Raw genomic sequence first — 20943 nt, forward strand, 5'->3', positions numbered from 1 at the left:
CAAAGTAAAACTATTTCCCCATGTTATTTCTCCCCCCATCCCACCCACCACTGTTCCTCAGTTGTTCTTGTTAACTGCTGGAAATAGCCTACCTTGCTTGTCACCATGAAAGGTTTTCCTCCTCCTCCCCCCCCGCCCCCCACTGCTGGTGATGGCTTATCTTAAGTGATCACTCTCCTTACAGTGTGTATGATAAAACCCATTGTTTCATGTTCTCTGTGTGTGTATATCAATCTCCCCTCTGTATTTTCCACCAAATGCATCCGATGAAGTGAGCTGTAGCTCACGAAAGCTTATGCTCAAATAAATTTGTTAGTCTCTAAGATGCCACAAGTATCCTTTTCTTCTTTTTTGTTGCACACACAAAAGTATTCATAGAATGGAAATAAAAACTGGTACAAACACAGCAAACTAAAAACAATAAAAGATACCATAACATGTGCTCTTCTGTACTCTCTTTTGAAAGTACTGGGTCTTATGCACATATCTCAGTTGGAAAACTGACCTTCTCTTAAGTGTTTTGTCATATTGAGTTTACAAGGAAAAGCAACAGAGGTTTCCCTTCTTAACAGTACCATCATGTTGGCTTTTAAATCAATGCTGCTGTGAATACAATTTACTGTACAGATGATGTTGATAGCAGTTGCTCTTCACTGTAGGTTACCTATATTTACATGAAAGCTGCCTATCTCAGTATGTTTGGACCAGATGATCACAGACCCTTTGGGGATAATGAAGTTGAACTGTTTAGGTAAGATTTAGAAAGTCCCAACTAGGACACTATTCCATTCCTTACCTTTTCAAGTGACTTGCAACAATGAATGTAAAGCAGGTGTTGGGAGTGGAGAGGAAAAGTTACTGATTCTGTAGGGTTAATAAGATGCAACTGTGTGTGTGTGTGTGTGTGTGTGTGTGTGTGTGTGTGTGTGTGTGTGTGTGTGTGAGTGAGAGAGAAAGAGAGAATAAAATACAGTGTCAGATCCTCAAAATAATTCCCCATTAACTGTATTAACATTTTTGTGATGCTTTCAGCAGCCCTTGAGTATATTTCAACTTCCCATTGGCCCAGAAATGTTTTGAATTAATATCACTTTCTATTTCATCATTGCTACAAGTGGCTGCTGCTATTGCATGCAACATTTTCCATGCTTTTTTCTAATGTTCCCGGTAGTTAAAGTTGTCATGAGTTTTCTGAAAGCCTTATACAGATTTCACTACAAGATGTGTGTCCTGATAAAAGGCTGTTGGAAACAGCCTCAATACAAGTGTGAACTTGGGGCTTGGCATCTGGTAGAACTATGGAAGGCTCAAGAGTGTGAGCCAGTGGGTGTGTATGCACGTTATTGGAACTGTAACTTGAATTTGGTTCTGATGTTTATGCTCAAAATTCCTGACTGCTGCATCAATTTAATCAACTAGTTACAGTAAAATCCTCTTATAAAATGTAGTTTTATTTTTAAAACAGCTTTATTCTAAGAGATGATCTATACCACTTACTGTATAAAAATCTTTATGTGGTCGTCATGGGTCCACTCACTGCTAGGGGCGCCACCTCCTGGCTGCTCTGGGGATTACCTCCTTCCAGGTGCTACACCCTTCTTTGGTGGTCACTCTCATGGAGACCCCTCTTGCTCCAGCTTCCTCTTTGTGACTTGGCCCTCCAGCCAGCTCGCTGTGGTCCTCCCCTTCCCGGGTACTGAAGTCTTTTGGGGCAAACGTTCCCAGGCAGTCTGCTTTCTTCTGGTTTGTGAAACTTCCCCAATGTCTGGTAGGGGAACCCAGGCTTACCTTCTATTCTGGGTTCCAGCTCAGGGACCCTCTGATCTGCAGCCAAAGTCTGCAGTATCCTATACCTTGCTGCTTTTCCCCTGAGCTTTTCCTACCTTTCTTTCTCTCCCCTCCCCACTGCCTCGGGTTTGCCAGCCTAAACTGCCTCCTCCCAGAGAATAACTGTAGACTACACTCCATAGTCCCAAACACGCATCCCTTCACCCAAGGGGTGACTGCAGACTACTTCCCTGCAGCTGCTTTCTTCTCTCCATCCTGGGCTTTATACAGGCCACTCCTATTCCCCTCCAGCTGACTCTCATCTAATTAATCCCTGCTCCCCTGGGTGGCCCTCCAGGTGCAACAGAATTGGCCCACCTAGCCACCTTAACCCCTTCAGGCCTTCTGTAGGATGGATACCCCTTCACAGGTCCATAAAAACGTAAATTAGTTACCACAGATTTCCTCTTACCCAGATTGCAGTTTGTACATTGAAACTACTCAGGGTATCCATATTTTCTCAAAGTTCATTACAAGAAAGATTTCACTGGATGTGATATTCCTCAGGAGATTATTTTGTTTGGTCTTTATAACTCAACACCTCTCAATGAATCGGTCTTTGAAATTTATTTTGTTTTGGTTTTGGTTGGAGTGGGTTTTTCCAGATATTCAGAGGGGCAAAAATGACTTTAACCTTTTTTACTCTTCCAGGACTGTGCCCAGTTTGAAATTGAAAATTGCAGGAAAATCACTGCCTACCGAGAAGTTTGCCATTCGGAAATCTCGGCGATACCTTCCCTCAAACCCTGTTGCTTTGCCTGTGCCTGCTTTGGTAAGGTGGAAAAATGATTATTCCTCTTACATTTTACAGTAATTCACAATATAGAGACAAAAATTAGATACTTAGAATGGTATATGTTGAACCCCCCTCCAAGAGCCTGAAATGTTTCCAGGACCTAATCTCGCAAATGCGAGGAATGTTGTAAAACTGTGGCATGTGCTACACTCTGGGAAATGAAGCCAGATGCGTCACACCTGAATATACTGCATGTGCAACTCACTATTTCACTTTTTAGACTATAACACACTCCACAGCTTTTCCGTGTTCATGCTCTGGTAGACTTTGCTTTTGGTGCCCTGTTTCAAAGTCTCATCCAGTAGGCCAGCAGAAGGAAGCATTCCAGGTACAGCTGGGGAGAACATTAGGCAGGAAACAGGCAAAAACTGGTGAAACTAGATGCTTTTGAGTCTAGCCAATGTGGAACGTTGAAGCTCCGTTTGAAAGATTAGTAGCTATGCTCTAGGGTACGTAATGGCTAGGAGGACAAAATTCAGCCACTTCTTTGAAGCTAGACTAGACAACTGCTGTGTGTGCGGGACATCCATCCCTAGAATACTGGCTGATCCCCCAGGGCCAAATAAGAATAACTGCTCTGAAGTCCCATTGGTGGAGCATTAGGAGAGGGCCACATCTGCACTCATGTGAAAGCCCATCCCTGGAGAATGGTGAGAGAATAGCAGAGGATCTGGGTTCTGTAGGTTTGCTAAGTGTGGTTCACATCAGAGCCTTAACTTTGGGTTCATCGCTTTTGAGCATGCCACTGATGTTCACAGCTGGATAATTTTCTAACCAATTCAGCTGTTTTGTCTAGTTGTATGCTGTCTGACAGGTCAGGCCCTTCCTTTAAGAGTCTTGGCTAGTATGTAACTTAAAGACAACTCAAAGGATCATTATACTCTTTTTGGGGAGTCAGACATCTCCTCTTACAGTTTGTCCCTTCACTCGTGAGTGCCTGACCTGACAGAGTGTATATTTAGAGCTAGTACTCTTCTCTCAGTCCACTGGCAGTAAAGTGTGTTAGCATGGTTTGTTTCAAAATTCAGTTGCAACTGTACATCAACTCAGCAACCATAATCCTTTAAGGACCACTTTCAACAAGATCCAAGGATTTAGGTGGAGGCCAATAATGGGGTCATCCCTGATGAAAATTACTTTGCATCCACACCCAATAGGTTTCCATAAGACATTGGAAGCCAGAAATATCTTGAGTTTCACTAGGGCTGGTCTTATGTGATTGTTGGTGCAACAGGTTTCTCTAGCAAGTCTTCATGCTAAGTATTGTTTCCATTTGCTGTAATTGCACTTTCAAGGCACCAGGTGTCACTCTCTAATAGTTAAAGACTAGGGGATTGATGGAATTGGGGTTCAGGTAACAAGAAATTTTATAATAGAATCTTAACATAATGGCTATACTTTCTAGGACTTTTCATTTGGGTGGGAAGGAACTTGCTTATTGGAATCAGGTCCTAACTCACAGATTTAGCCCAGAAAGTTTTTATTTAAACTATGGAAAAATGCAGTTTGGGGTATTTTTATAATCACCCAAGCAACTGAGTCTTCACTAGAGATAAATAAGCGCAGCACTGTCGTCTCAACCATTAAAAAATAGCTCAGCTATAGCAACAGTGCCTTTGCATGAGGCGCTACTTATCAGCCCTAGAATAAAATTAATGCATACAGGAATTTAGAAATAAGAAACATTTAAGTTACAAAATAGCCCTTTTATGAACAGGTAAAGAAAGGTTTTAATAAGTCTCCATAATAATTCTGTCTTTATCTCTTCTTCTAAAAGTCCCAGGTATGATGGTGCTTGCAGTGATAGGTCCTTCTTATTAGCATTTAGAATAGAGCTTAGGCTCATTTCCCGTAGGCCAGTGAACTGCCCCCATGGAAAAGCCCTACAGAATGAACAGGGATGAAACCAATAGGGCTGGCTCTATGGAATTTATTCTAAAAACCTTATATTGTTTAGTAGACAATGATATACTGAGCCATCCAGTCCTCCAGTCTCTCTCTTAGCTTCACAGCTGCCTCCTATATTACAGGGTTAGTGTTCTACTCAAATGATTTGTACTGGCAAAGGGAAGGGGTGGACTAGATGACTTAATAGGACTTCAGAGTGGTAGCCGTGTTTAGTTTGTATTGGCAAAAACAATGAGGACTCCTTGTTATTTTTGCTAATAGGACTTAGACTTCCAGCACTATTTGCTTTTAACAATGAGTTACAGTGAAACTGTAACAGCAGTATCTGCACCTAGGAAGGAATTCATAACTTCTGCCCTTGCTGAAATAATCTAAATAATTAGCTACCTACATCTCTCCATTGCCACATTAATTAAACGTGTCCTGGTCACCCCTAGGAAATGATGTATATCTGGAATGGCTATGCTGTGATTGGAAAACGTCCTGATTTAACAGAAGGCATGTTGCAGACATTAACTGAGGCAGAAGCAGCACTAGAAAGAAGCCCAGGTAAGCACTGATCTGATTTAAGCAGGTGCTTTACAGTAGTGTATATACTTGAAGACAGTCTGGTCATCTGTGGAAAAAAAAGTTTTCCAGATAGTAAAACAAGTTAATACAGTCACAAGAGTAAGCTGGATTATGTCACTATGTGTTGTTAATACAAATAGGAATAACATTTCTCTACTAATGCATTAACTTGTAATATGGCATAAGAGACTTGTCACTTACAGGATGCATCTTAGGAACTGTCCACAAATATGTATTGAAAGACCATTTCTTTTACAAAGTAAATATTTAAATGTAAGGGTCAAATTTATCATTTGCATTGACTTCAGTTACGCTATGGGTGACAGGCCACGAACTGCACATGCTTCACTATATGCAGATACTGTCTTATTTCAGTTCTAAAGAACACAGTGGAGGAGACAAGCATCAAGCTGATTTATAGAAAGCATCATCATCTACTAATCACACAAGCTGGAGGGTTGACTGATATCTCTGTGTTAACTATTTGCTATAAAACACTTGCACTTAAATGGATTGTGCAAAGAACTGTAGCAGAAGAGGGGAAAGGTACAAAATTAGGTCAGACTCTTATACCATGCCCAGTTTCAGTGTGTTAACTAGACAGGCATGGCAGAATAGAATTGCTGTGTTTTCTCTCCATCCTTTATTTTTTGGTCTCCCCAATCCAGCAGGGGTTCCCCTGGCCTGTATAACTGCTCTTCTGCAATTTCCCCTATACTACAAACCTTTCATTCCCATTTGCGCTCCCCACCTTTCTGTGAAAGGTTCAGACCTTACCATGACAGTGGAGTCTGTGTCAAATGAACACCCTGAAATCCTTTCTAGAACCTTAGTCTTCCCTGCATATATTCTGCACGGTATCACAACTATTCTCCAGCCAGTGGGCAAGTTAAATTCTCTGAAGAACGCTGTTAATGTTGTTCTTGCTTGTCCAGCAGGTGTCTTTCAGCTACTTAGTAATGCTCATCATTAGAATCACCCTAGGCCCAGAGACCTGAGAGGCATCTTCCCAGCTCATTTGGTTGCAGAATGACATTGTCATCAACTGGTGGCTCGTGTCCTTCAGTGAACATGTAGCAAAACTAATAATTCAGCCTGAAACATTGAAAACGGAACTTTTAAGTCAGTCTCAGAGGCATATGAATTGCTTGACGCATCAGGCAAGTCTGTCCCCTTGTTAACTCTGAAAAAGGTAGAGAGAGGGAACCTTTTAGCTGAAGGGAAGGGAGTCTGGTTGAATCATCAGAAAAGGGGCTTTTGCTGTTTCAGTCACACACTCGGCTACTTTGTCATGGGTCAGCATGTAACAGTTTGCAAAGCATGCATACGTCCATGCGGTTTGCAGAGGCTCATTGATGATTGTAAAGTGTCTTGAAGACACTGGCTGAAAAGTGCTGTATAGTTTAAATGAAAAGTCTATCCTAAAAGCAGATTTTTTTTCTCTCTAATTCCTTTAGGAGTTACAATTAGCCGTAATACGTTTTACAAAAGTGTGATTTTTCAAGTTGACAATTAAATAGCATTTAAATAGCAATATACAGAAGGAGACCAAGTTAGACTGAAATCCTTGGGGCAAGGCTCTAACATTATAAAGACCTAATCCAGCAAACATGGATGTGACTGATGTTAGATGCTGTAAGAAGTCTGTTGAAGTTAGTGGAAATATTCATGAGAATAAAATTCTCACGTGCAGAAGTATTTCCAGGATTGAGCCCTTATTGACTAGTCTCCACAACGCACATATCACTGGCAGGATATATTATAAGTTTTAAAAAGTGCAGACATGTAAATGTGTTCACAGAATAGATGGCCAGTGGGGAATGCTGATATACGTTTGATTTATCTTACTGGAAGAAAAAAAAATGGTGCAGGCTCTAACTCATGTAACTGTGCACATAGCTAGCCTGGAATAATGTGATCCCATCAGTTTTACCTTCTCCTTCTTTCTCCATGGGAAGCAACTTTGCTTTTTAAACAGCTACTTGTGTATCTTCTCTTAAGCAAGGCCCCTATCAGGTCATGTATGCAGACCCTTGTGCCTGCATTGAAATAACAGATAGTGTACATGCCATGAATGTCCATGAGGATGCAAAGGTTCTAGTGCACCTCTGATTGGTAAACCCCAAAGGGCAGCAGCTATCTCACAGGGAGTGTATAGAATCCAGCCAGTCTGAATGGGGCACTAGTGCCATACAAATAAAAAAACAATGCTATGAAAATCTTAACTGTTGCAAAGAGGTTCTGAAAATGTGCCTGTTAAGTATTTTTGCAATAGCTATTTTTAATTTTTTTTTTTTAAGGGACCAAGTTATTTCAAAATGCAAAACTGATAAAACCGTTACTTTATCTTGCAGCTACAGAACTACTAGCAGATGACCAATGTTTGGTAAAGCTGTTAAAGGGTTTATGTCTGAAGCACTTGGGCAAGATTTCTGAGGCAGAAGATCATTTCACTTACATCCATTTAAAGTAAGTTCCATATTTAACACACAGGAGAACTCAAGAAATGCTGAGTCTAAGTAGCACTGTCAAGCAGTCAAGTCCTTTAAGTAGGGCTCCTCTCTAAAATATCTGTGTAACAGTGGCACCATTTTACTCAGCAAATCTACAATCCATGTGTATACAGAGAGTTATATCTGCTGACTTTAGGGACCAAAGTGCATTTATACTTCTTTCTACTTCTGCTAGCCCTGCAGAGTCAACACAACTAAGAGTGCAAGCTGGATTCTGTTATTTCTTGTGCACTATCAACAGAATTGTTCACTGAATTAAAATTACAAGAAACCTATTGAAGGAGATGAGGATGCTCAGGGGTTGCACAGGGCATACTTTTTGGTCTGCACAGCATTTGTGGATGATGTATGAAAAGAACCCAGCTTGACTTGACGAGCACAGGTTGAATTTGCAAGGCTGGAAGTTTGAAAAAAACTTGCGTGTAAAAGAGCCTGTTTGATACAGAACCACTGAAATGCAGTAAATGTGCTTCCCCCCCACACACACACAGCCCCATTTTTATTCATTTGTCAAAGGAGAACCGTAATTTAATTCAGCTGAGTAAGACCTAGGACCGTTTGGGGGTTTCTGTGAGAGGAATTTTAAAAGAACAGTTGGAGAGGACCAGCGTTAATTGTACCATTCTAAAGTATTTGTGATGTTATAGTTAAGAGTCTCTTAACTCTTCTATTAGAAACCTTTATTTTTGAGTGTATGTAACTTGAGAACCAAAATGATTCCTAGGCTGGCTGTTGCTCTGGTACATCCCAATCCCGGAATTTGTTCTGTGTGCAGATATCCCACACCCTATGGACGCTCTGCGTAGTTGGAGACAGCTGCGTCCATGGGAAAAATTTCAGGATTGGGACTTTAATCTCAATATTTCTCAGTCAAGACACTGTAAAATTGGGTAGAAAAACCTCATTATGAATTAGATACTAAGTGAAGCTTTCCTGGGTAATTAAATTACACCCTCAAATTGCTCCTCTGTTCACTAAGGCCCCATTTACATTAAAGACATTCGCACTGATGGAACAATATTAATTTAGTTACATTGGTATAGATGCTTAACATAAACATGCTGCCCTGGCACGGCTTAACCTGGTAACATACCGAAGTGGCTGTATTGATGTAATTACAATGGTGCACATTTTCTTAACATACATAGGGCCTAAAAATTTGGCTTTACATATGCAGAAGTGTGTTTTGTTTTTGTTTTCATAGGGCACTGACCCATTGTGTACTTTCCGAACAAAACAAATCCATGCCCTTTGCCTTTACAAAAATAGTTAAATTCTAAACCCAAGTTGAATAATCTTCACTGGGGGAGGGGGAAGAGTGTGCTCTACTGTGCCATAGCTAACACATGATAAAATCCTAGTGAAGACAAGGCAGTTCGTAGTTTTCACATGTTAGCAGGTTGAGTTTAAAGGTTAGGCTCCCCACTAGGGTTTAATGCAACCTGTTAACGCCATGTGAAAAACCTACAAACTGCCTTGTCTTCATTAGGATTTTACCTTGAGTTAGCTAACTTGAGTTAAGAATGCAGGTTTTTCTTCTCAGTGAAGACAAGTCTAAAGGGAGTCTGCAGAGAGCCTGGAGCAGTATCTTGGAAAAGTGTGAACTGCTCCGTTCATTTTATTAACTCAGGTGCCCAGTGATGATGATTTAATACCAACATTGTTAACTATTTCATTCCTCATGTAAGAGAGAGGGAGAGTCACAGACTCCACAATTTAGGCCATGTCTACACTAGTGAGTTTACAGCGGCACAGCTGTACTGATGCAGCTCTGCCACGCTAAGATTACTCCTGTAGCTGCTGTATCCCAATGGGAGGGAGCTCCTCCACTGACATAATTAAACCACCTCCAACAAGCAGCATTAGCTACATCGGTGGAAGAGCGTCTCCTGCCGACATAGCGCTGTCCACACCCATGCTTCTGGCGGTGTCACTTACGTGCTTAAAGGGGTGTATTTCGCACTCCTGAATGACACAAGTTATACCGTCAAAAGTGCTAGAGTAGACGTAGCCTTACTCTGAGTAATTTCTCACTTTGGTGCCACAAGTTGGTGACGTTTAGAAGCTAGTATCGCTTATTTTTTCCCCCACCCACTCATAAAGAAGCCAAGCCCAAGGAACCTATCAGAGCCTATGTGTATACTGAAGCCCAATCAAATGGGAGCTAAGCTCAAAGAATCAGTTTGCAGAACAATCCTATTTGAAATAACTGCACGATTTACAGTGAATGGCATCTCATTTTGGCAATGCAAGCAGGTGGTGCTTGGAGCACTGCTACCTTTTGTTATTGCCTCTGCCACCCCCTACCCTCCTTAAACTTGTAAACACGGTAAATAACGAGTTGCAAAAGATGGTCATGTATTGTCTTGCAAATGTATAGAGCACTTACTGAATAACCTAGAGATAGTCTAGGTTAGAGTACCTGAAGAGTAAGTGTCATTGAAGAGATGGACTATCCCCTCTTAACCCCAACTGAGCTCCTATTTGTTTGTAGCTAGAATGAGAGAAAATTGCAGCATGAAAACCTTGTAACTGTTTCTCCTTCTCTTGCAGTGAAAGGAAGATAAAGTATGATCATTATTTAATTCCAAATGCCCTGCTTGAACTTGCTGTACTATACATGGACCATGGTAGAAGAGAAGAAGGAGTAAAGTTACTGGAAAGAGCAAAGTAAGACTACCAAATGCCTGCTCAGGTCTCTATATGGTCAATTTGATTAAGGCTTTTTACTGAAAGGTAGGGAGCAAGGCAGAGACAGTGATTAATGTAGTGGATACTTTTTTTGTTAGTATTATGGTAGTACCAACCATGACCAGGATCCCTGTTGTGGTAGGCACTGTCCAAACACACAGTAAGAGACCATCCCATCCGAAAAATCTTATGATTTAAACAAAGGCTGGGGTGGGCATTGAGGCACAGAAAGGTGAAGTCACTTCCCAAAGGTCACCCAGCAGGTTGTGGACAGAGTTGGGAATAGAACCCTGATGTATTATTTGCTGGGCATGCTGCTCCTCAGTGCACCAAACCATGTATTTTACTTTCAGGAAAACTCCTGCTTTAAACTGATTTGATTCAGTACTTAAAGATTTTAACGTGACTATCAGGATTTCCCACTAGAAATCACTCCTAAATAACATAAAGTAACTGTCTCTTCAGGCTATTTAGCTTTGCATGGAGGATACATTTGGTGGAGTCAAGAATCTGTGGTATGTCAGAAATGCAATTACTGAAATTGCTGGCCAGCAATGATCTTTTCTTCTACTTCATTTAAGTGCATGTAGTAAAAATGATTTTCAGGTTGTATTTAGCTTCTTCATTTACATTACTTAAAGTGTATCTGAAAAATAGCAGGAATGATTCACTTTGTCATTCTACTGTTTGAACATTACTAATTTTCTATTAATTAGATTTATCAAGAACATCTTGGCTTGATTGTGTACTTGCCTCATAACAGACTTACCATTCTGTCTCTGCACCATTCTCAGCTTTATATTAGGCCAGAATTTCTTCCTGAAAGAAATAGTGTTGTACACTATAGACCATGCTGTGTAAACATTTCCTAATCCACTAGATTCTCTTGTGGGTTAGGTAGGTGTTATCCCACTTTACTGATGAGGATGAGTGGGGAAGTAGCCTGGCCAAGCTTGCACAGAGCCAGGATTAAAAAACAGGAGATCCTGACTTCTCCCCCCAGTACCTCTGATCCCAGACTACACAGTCTCTCAGATAACACATTTAGAATAACAAAAACTTCATTCCACACAAAGCTAGTTGAAAGTGAACACCATCAAAACACTTGGCAGCCCCCAAAGGACCTCCCCCACTTCCTTTGAAACACTGTGCGCTTAAAAATAGTCTGGAAATGAAGAGTTAAGGAATCCAGATAGTTCCTCTCTCTGTGTAATGCTTCCTCACTTACTGCAGTGCTCTGCCACTTCAGGGTCCATGCTCCCCCAACACATGCCTCTAGGCTGGAGTCAGCAGCTAGGGCAGCACAGCCTGGAATCAGTAGCAGCTTAGTTTATATTTAGAAAAGTTTACAAATTATTTAAGACATTGTTCTTTGTGTAGGCAAAGGGGAGAACAAGTTTAAAAAGAAATATTGCATCCTGCCACTTTTTGAAGCACAGAACATTGTTCTGATTTGGCCTAATGTATGAAGAGTTAGTTCTGGGGCTTTCTTCAGCTGGGTCAAACAAACAAAAAAACAAACAAACAAAAAACAATAAGCAAAGAATAGCTTGCTTCAGCCAGGAGTGAGAGAGAAACAGTTCTTAACTTAGACTCTTTGGTGAGCAGCATATTCCTGCAAGGTGCTCAGTTTCAATGCTGCTTTGCTCAGATATGGACACTTACAATGGGAAGCTTGCTTTTACCTTGACTTTGGATCAGATATGGCTGCTCCATAATACTTGAGTAAATCCCCCAGCTGCTGATCACCTGCTATCTAAAATAACTCCTTTATCCCAAAGATTTCTAAAATAACTCCGTCTCACATACAGTACTTACATGTAAAAAGAAACAAAAAACCTTTAGCTCATGAAAGCTTATGCTCAAATAAATTTGTTAGTCTCTAAGGTGCCCCAAATACTCCTTTTCTTTTTGCGAATACAGACTAACATGGCTGCTACTCTGAAACCTTTTGTTTATCAGTTCACTGTTACCTTTTAGGAATGAGAAAATCATTATCACGGTAAGATCAAGTCACTGTAAATATTTAACCACTGAAGATGTGTGGATTTTCTGAATGCCCAGGTTAGAATTGCAAGTTTTTCCTTAACCACTAGAGGGAGAACTGGTTGTGTAAAGCCAATTCCTGATATGCAGACTCGTGTTTGTAAATCCCAAGAGTGGAGAGGAGCATATACTGCCTGTCACATGGTGCTTGCTTCTGTGTGACCTACAGATAGATAGATATATATATACACACACACACTACTGCTGGTTTGAGTATCTTAGGTGTAGGATAGTGAGTGGGGTGAAATTATAAACATCGTTGGTTTGGATGTAAACAGAAGTACTTGCATTTATATTGGCATATCTACAAGCAATATTTTTAATCCACTGAGGAGAAAATGAGTTTTGGAACATCTGGATAATGTAAAAAACTAGGAACTGGAGATCAGCAAAGTCGGAGAGAGAACATAAGCAGAAATGGTCACAAGCTACCCTCCACCAGCCTCCTTCTGTCAGCCTCTTGTGTCAGTTGTTACATTGTTAAGCTAAGCAGCAGAGTGATAGACTTGGAGTTCAGAGCTTTCTCATAGAAACTGCCCCATTTCTAGGTCTCATACTCCCATGAGTGATAGGACTGAATGAAACTGAATTGAAATGCTTTTAAAAATAAACTGTTTAAGAGTTTTTAAATAATTAACATGCATCTGTAGTATAAAAATGACAACTCTTTAAATAAATTAAAATGGTCTGACACCTGCCAGGAAATAAGCTCTCTGTTTCTCCTGTAATAGTACAGACGTTAATACCTACAAAAGAGGATCTGTGCTTTTGTACCACTGTGGGCACTGTCTTTGGGCTTTAACTGACAGGGGACATGGAAAAACCTCAATTCAGGTTGACCTGACTGTTTAGAACATAATATTATGCTGTAGGGACAAATCCCCAGGCCAGCACAGGACATATGCGGAGAAGGATAGAATCCTTTCTTTCCTTTCTCCCCGATGCTGTGGAGCTGCTCCATGAAGACTATCCCAGCCCAACTCCCCCTCTTGCCCTAGCCCCAGATCAGCTGGCCCGCTCATCACCCTGCCCTCTGTACACACTGCACTGATGCTGCTGCCAACAGGCTTGTCTCAGGACAGGGGGCTGGATTTGCTCCCTTTATCATTTTTGTGTGTCTTAAAACATTTCTGTTCAACTGTAGCCTCATCTTGGTTCACCTTTTCTGCGGCATGTTTTACAAAATGTTTTTTTAAAGGGCATTAAGGGGTTAAGTAATTACACAGTTGGACTGGTCTTCAGCTTTCTGCCTTCTGTGCTTTGGCTGGGACCATGTACCTTTGTAGCACTTCAATTGTACAATGGTTTGATTTGCTCTTGTGGTTTCATTTCAGAGAATGACGTGTTGTTTCTACTCTGAGTAGCTTCCATGCCAAGAGATCTCCAGCATCAGTTTGTTTCTTCTGGATGGTTTAGCTCTCTCTTATGTAGCCTTTTGTTTGTTTACTAAATTGTTATTTTGTAAATTCAGCAAATAAGTTGGAGGCAAGAATTTGAAGTGCCCAGAAGAAACTGTAGCATGGAAAACAAGGTTTACATGTCAAAATTTAGGCATTTAAAAAAGTCCTTTCCCTGCATTATGCTACATTTTTAAAACTAAAGGAATTTTTTAATCAAATTTTCATCCTTTATCTCTTACCTGTGAACAGTGCACGCACTTTCACATTCTGCTGTTCCTGGACTCGCATGGCTGCAGTAAAATGGTTAAATACCTGTCCGCACCCCATACTATTATTATTTAAAATTAAGGGTGAGGTGGGGGGAATCCCATGAAGATGACTAATCACAAAGTTCAGTCAACCAGATAAAAAAAAAATTTAAATCTAATTTCTGGGAATAAATTAAGTTGACATCGTGGATATTTAATATGGACTCAGCATTCTCAAGGAGTGGAACAGATTCATTTTCTTATTAAGCTACATTTTCCCTGGTAGGTGCCAGACACTAGAACTACAAATAAAAGAACAAAGAGCTGCATTGTTCTGCCAAGCACATATGGTCTTATATTTTAGAGACAGCAACAAAGGAGACTGTGAAGAAAGGCTTTTTGCTGTCTGCAATTGTTTTGTGTAGTAAAAATAACTAGAAAATATTTAATGATATGATGCTCAGAATGGATCTGTTTTTGTTTTAGACAAAATTACAAGAATTACTCCATGGAAACAAGAACACATTTCAGAATTCAAGCTGCCTTGCACCAAGCCAAATCTGTCTCAGAAAATGGAGTACATTCTGGAGCTTCAGCAGTGTCTTAACCATTTCTTCTTTGGTGTCTTTATATGCAAACTCTGAAACATTATCGCTCTTCTCTGTTAAATCAGTGGGAGAGACCAGAACATGTAAAATATTACATGTGATACCTAAAAGATTTTGAATCTAGGGTGACAGTCTGGCAAAAAACAAAACAATCTCTTCTCTCTTCCCTCCTCCCTCCCCAACCCCTTTACAAAATATTTCTTTTTCCAAATGTGGCTTGTCTTTGTAATTAATTTTTAATTGGTGTATATTATTAAATTTACGTATTTGCTAGGATATGAAATGGGACATCTAAACAAGAAGTCTTACTGGTTTTGATCTGACCTGGTTATGAATGTAAAGAAACACTTTTTCCCATCTCTGAGTTGTTTACCTATTTAGTTTGTGTGAGAGAAAATTTAGTCTTCCAGATTAAGTCAGAAGCTTTTGAATCTCAGGCATTTCATTATTCATACAAAGATCTTCTTATCAGGTTTTCTCGTCAATAATTTTCTAGCTGCTGAAACAAACTTGCTAGTAAAGACATTAAGAAGTTTCTCTCCATTATGGAAATATCTTAAAAAATTTTAGTCTGTATTCGATCATGTTTTGAGGCTGGATAATTTACAGTATAGCCAGGATTTTAGAAAAAAGCAAATGATGAATACAGTGGAAGAGTGGATCATTTATCCTCCTTAGGCTAAATTAAAAATGACCAGAGGGTCTTGGGAACCAAGCCCATCAGCGCTTACCAGAACAAACGTGACTTGAAGTTTATATTGTACGTAAAGCAGAAGTCCTTGAAGGCCATTTAAGAAATGCACTACTATGCCACTATTTGTTCAGGTGTACAAAATTAATTTGATAGTAAACTTTTCCTGGAAATCATGGCTCATGTAGCTGCCATTTTCGTGTTTAAAAAGATTCTTTAGACCGTTTTCCATAGTAAAAAGTTTGGGCTGGAGCAACTCCTGTGTGTAGATCTCCTTCTTGCTACAAGAGGGAGCAATGCATCTATAGTCTCATTGTCCCCCTCTGCTGCAAATCTGAGAGGAAGGTGCTCTATAGAGATTTCAGGGCAACTCAAACTGGCACTGTCTGCTGTAGAACACTAGATTTCTGCACAAAAGTCCAGTTTGGAGTTAACACAGCTTTAAGTTGCATTTACTGCCCTCTGGGCTCCTTCAGCAACTCTGCTCTCAGTAGAGAGTGTATGGAGTAAGAGGAGAGAGAGCCATTTTTGCAGAGGCTCCTGCCTGCACTGTGAGGGAGTCCCTTCTTGCATGCTATGCTCCATGTTGATGGAAGGCCCTGTGAACTCCACAGCTCCTTCCACCCCGAAGAGGACGTTCTGTAGGAAGCTCTATAAAAGTGAACCTCAAAGAAGAATGGTCCTACCTCTCTGACCCCCTCCTGCAGGATTTTTCCCTGAGGAGAAGGGAAATCAGGCAGTTTATAATTTGCCTTTTCTTCCCCTAGAGAAGAAGTGAAATTGTTTCCCAATGCAAATTAATAGATCAGGGCACAGACCCATCCCTTTCCACCATGCTGATTGGTTAAGAATGTTCAACTCATATCCTTAAAAACAAATGCAAAGAAATCCTTTGCAAAAGTCTTCCATTATTAAAACCATAGGCAAGAATGTCTTTTCTAAAGAGGTTTCAGAGTAGTAGCCGTGTTAGTCTATATCCGCAAAAAGAAAAGGAGGACTTGTGGCACCTTAGAGACTAACAAATTTATTTGAGCATAAGCTTTCGTGAGCTACAGCTCACTTCATCGGATGCATTCAGTGGAAAATACAGTGGGGAGATTTATATACACAGAGAACATGAAACAATGGGTGTTACCATATACACTGTAACGAGAGTGATCAGGTAAAGTGAGCTATTACCAACAGGAGAGCGGGGGAGAGGGGGGACCTTTTGTAGTGATAATCAAGGTGGGCCATTTCCAGCAGTTGACAAGAATGTCTGTAGAACAGCGGGGGATGGGGGTGGGGGAATAAACATGGGGAAATAGTTTTACTTTGTGTAATGACCCATCCACTCCCAGTCTTTCTTCAAGCCTAAGTTAATTGTATCCAGTTTGCAAATTAATTCCAATTCAGCAGTCTCTCGTTGGAGTCTGAACCAGTCCACACAAGAGATCCCCTTCCTGGACACTACGATGCTAATAAGCGATGGTCACATAAACACCACCCTATACCAGAAACCTACTGACCTACATGCCTCCAGCTTTCATCCAAACCACACCACACGATCCATTGTCTACTGCCAAGCTCTACGATACAACCACATTTGCTCCAACCCCTCAGACAGAGACAAAAAGCCTACAACAAACATCTATCTATTTTCTTTTTTCTAGAGAAAGGGCTTTTCCAGTTCCACATACTCACTTATACTCTACACTTTGGTGACAGGTTTCAGAGTGGTAGCCGTGTTAGTCTGTATCAGCAAAAAGAACAAGGAGTACTTGTGGCACCTAGGTTCTTTTTACTACACTTTGGGGCAACTGTACTATCTACATATTTTGTATCAGTAGTTATGAGAAAAAGCACAGATTCAGCACTGCCAAGTGTTTATATATAATCAAAAGATTCTTGTCCTGCTTTACACATACAGCTCTTCTACTTCCAATTGCTTATTACTTTTCAAATGTGTAGACATATGTTGAACAAGAAATGCCATGAAAATCAACATCATCCTTATGCTGTGCAGAAAAGCAAACAATCCTCTGGAGTCCTACTAAAAATCCATCTCTCAGGAGTCCTGCAGTACAGTTTCTTAACATTTTGCCACCTTGCAGCACAAAGAATAGGCCACTTAAGATGCAAGTGTTAGCTACAGATCACCTGGAAGATGTAGTGGGGAAAAACAATATAGTTTCTCCCGTTTTCTCTCTCACCCATTATCCAAGGAGTGGGGAGGGAAACATTTCTGTAATACATGATCAACTTTCCTAATGCTTTGGAGAGATGATAGTATAAATGAACCTGGCTCTCTTCTAGCCAATGTTAATAGAAATACCTCCTTCTGTTAGAGAATGAATGAAAGAGTGATGCATGTTTTGAAGGTATAAATATTTTAAATAATCTTTAACTTTTGGAAATACTGTGCTTCTAGAATTGCTTTAAAACAAAAAAAGCAGAAACAAACTACGAAAAATAGCCTCACACAAATCTCTTGTCTTCAACAGATATTCAGTAAATCACTGTTGCTCTAAGATTTATCAACAGAAAGAGAGCTAACAGGAATCTGCAGTCCATTTTGTTAACGTTTTTCAGGGATTTCCCTCTCCAATCAGCAATATTTCTGCAGGATTGGGATAATTCCATTATATTCTGTTCCGCAGCTTACTAGCTAGCACTGTAAGACAAAATAATTATTCAAAACTATGTATTTTGATAAATTTCACTGCATTCATGGTTACTGGCCCTTATTTTACAGGGAAAGCGGAAAACAAGCCCAACAGCAGTCTGTACTTTTTTAGTTAATTTCCTTTGGACAGTCGCTACCCTTCATTAGTTAACAGTAGCAAATGTCTCCATTCTTTGGATTAAAAAAAAAAAAAAGTCTCTACCCAACATTTTTTTTGGTATTGTCACTACTTGCAGCTGCTTTTTTAAAAAACCAACCTAACTATATGCCTTTGGCATAGTCTTTCGTATGACTGCAGTCTCATGACATGGCCACTGTCTAGCCACCCTAGGTGAGATATTTATTGGCTGCATCTAGTACAATGAGCACTAGTGAAGCATTTGATGATTGCCACCCACACGTACATGACGCTGCTAGCCCTGCTAGCATTATTGGCTTTGATGTTGGAAAGTGCTATTCTACATGTCTAGGCTCAAGTTGGATGAAAACCATGGAGCTCTATGAACTTCCCCTGTTTATTTTTTACTATAAAGTAAAGTTATGAGGAATACAGCACAATTTTTGGGAAGACATACTTCCACCCTCTGGAATGCCTATTCTATGTGATTATATTAAAATAAATTTAACAATTACCACTTAATTCCAGTTATTATAATTCTACCAAAATATGAGTCATACCTTAAAATTGACTTTTTCCTCCAACTCCATAAGACCTGCTTTTTTTAATTACAGAGAAACAGGGTAATAGAGCAACCACAATTACACTGTATCTTTGGCTCTTCACAAATTCAGAGATAAGATTGGAATATGACAAAACTACTGGAAACAGTGAAAAAACCCTGAGGGATGTTGCCAGTATCCTTCTGTAGAGAAGATGAGACTGAGCATATTGTGAAAGTTCTATTTCAGACACCACAGTGTTAACTGAGATATTACTGCCTAGAATGATTGCTAAATATCTATTAAACTTCTGCAAAAGCAAGGTGTTGAAGCTACAGACCTATACATTTTAGCTTACCATCATTTCTTATTTGTAGTGAGAGGACTTTCGCTATTGCATAGCAAACCTGAAGTGTTCGGGTGGTTAGATTTTAGCACTATAAAAATGTGTGGATACATATGCTCATACATTTTGCTTTTCTGAGCCAACACTATTTCATGGACTGGATAAAAAGGAAATGCAAAAAGCGTAAGGGACTTGACCATTGGCTTCTGTGATCAAGAGGGAATCAAAAGTACTCAGGTCTCCCCACTCTCAGCTCAAAATCCAAGCTATAAGTTGAACAATTCAGAAAGGAAACCATACATTTAAAATAGCAACTGCACATGGCCAAGATCCTCCTCTCCCACAGGAAAAACCCACACAAATTGTCTCTGGACGAGCAAATCTAGGATTGCTTTGTGGAGCTCCTCCCACAAGTTGGGATTTTCAAAGGCTACAGGACATACCCCCACATCTGGTGGATTGCTGGGATCCACAGGAAACTAGAGCTGTCCGTGTCTTTTCCCAAAGGGGACCCTGGCTCCTTGGCAGTATGGATCTATTAAACTTGCACTCTCTTAATGATTTATAATTTTGAACTTCCTTCTAAATCCAGAAATCATAATAAACCATTTTAATGTAATTAAGCGCCTTCCCAGTACAACAGGATTGCCTGATATAACAATTGTCTTTAAAGTTATCATCAATCTCCTATATTTGCAGATAATGAAGCAATGTATTTTCTAAATTTCTATGGTTTTTCTCTGTGGCTTATGTTTGTCTGCTCTACGCCTGTATGCAAAGTTGAAGTCATCAGAAATTTGCTGGCAATGTGCAAATCCAGCTATTTCTTCTACATAAATCAAAAGTATACTTTAAAAGAAAATGTTTACATTAATCCCTTTATCAAAAAGCATAAACTAAGCATTTCATCTGCAGAAAGTCAAAGGCCCCACTTTCCGATCCTGGAATAGGATTTAACAGCAGACAGCTTTTTAAGAATGATTAGCACACAACCATATCCACAATTTCCCTCCAAAACTAAAATTCTGTGTAAAAGGAATTTTATCTTTTAAAACAAATATTTATTCTGGCTATTAAATCCAGGACTGTTCTATGGATGTCTTAACAGTTACAGATTTTATAAGAAACATTCCCATGTGTTAGCTTTCTCTGACATTCAACTGCTTGTTGGAGAGAAATCTCTTCAAGGAATGAATCTAATGCACACATATGGTTGTATGCATGTATTAGTGATAGCCATGTGATCAAAAGTGCATGTTAAATACAGTTTATCACCTAACCTGCACTCTGTCCACTACTCCATCTTCACTAGGACTTAATGTAACATTCAAAGCCTCTCAGCTGTGTCAAACATCTGCCATTAAAAAAAGAAAAAAAGAAACTATCACTGACAAGTTTAAGGTCTGATATCTCGTAATCCCTTGGGCTAGAAATTTGTGCTTTACATCACTAGAAAAGGGTCTTGTCATCTTTCCAAAGGGACAGTTGCTCCTAATCCAGAAAGGCTGCAAGATATTGGTACCTTAAAATCATAATTGTATATATTAAAAAAAAATTAACATTTAGAATTACCTAATTTCTCTTCCCTCAGAGGCCTATATAGCTGTGCTAACAGTACTAAGGGAGCTGGCTTTATAGGTGAAAGGATTAAAATAATACCACCAATAACACTCAACATTTCAAATAGTGTATTTGTTATTTATCTACAGCAACTTTGCAATTGAGCACCCAATATTTTATAAAATGTTAGTGCAATTAAGTTTTGTAAAGCATTTATGGTATCATAGTGAATCACATGTATTATATAGAATAATTGTTAAGTGATGCTTTAAAACAATAAAGACTATTTTTTATCCAAAGTTCCTTTAGTGGTGAACTGCTTTTACAAGTTCAGTATTTTACTTTTACAGTTTTTCAGGTAAAGATTTTTAAAGAATTTAAAAATCATGCTTAGTTTAATGTGTGCAAAGTGCT

At 39.7% G+C, this 20943-nt stretch overlaps 1 protein-coding gene across 2 annotated transcripts in view; it reads left to right on the plus strand.

Annotated features, from left to right (window-relative positions):
- TTC39A (tetratricopeptide repeat domain 39A) overlaps positions 1–14906 on the plus strand; it is an 87092-nt gene extending 72186 nt beyond the window's left edge. For both annotated transcript variants that reach the window (XM_043520248.1, XM_038412385.2), the window contains exons 13-18: positions 660–751; positions 2479–2599; positions 4969–5080; positions 7456–7570; positions 10168–10284; positions 14486–14906. In XM_043520248.1, the coding sequence (XP_043376183.1) occupies positions 660–751; positions 2479–2599; positions 4969–5080; positions 7456–7570; positions 10168–10284; positions 14486–14606 (678 nt within the window). In that variant the 3' untranslated portion in view covers positions 14607–14906. The remainder of the gene's footprint in view (positions 1–659; positions 752–2478; positions 2600–4968; positions 5081–7455; positions 7571–10167; positions 10285–14485) is intronic.
- Positions 14907–20943: the final 6037 nt, after the last annotated feature.

The sequence above is a fragment of the Dermochelys coriacea genome, chromosome 8 (genome assembly GCF_009764565.3).
Source record: "Dermochelys coriacea isolate rDerCor1 chromosome 8, rDerCor1.pri.v4, whole genome shotgun sequence".
Classification (NCBI taxonomy): Eukaryota; Metazoa; Chordata; order Testudines; family Dermochelyidae; genus Dermochelys; species Dermochelys coriacea.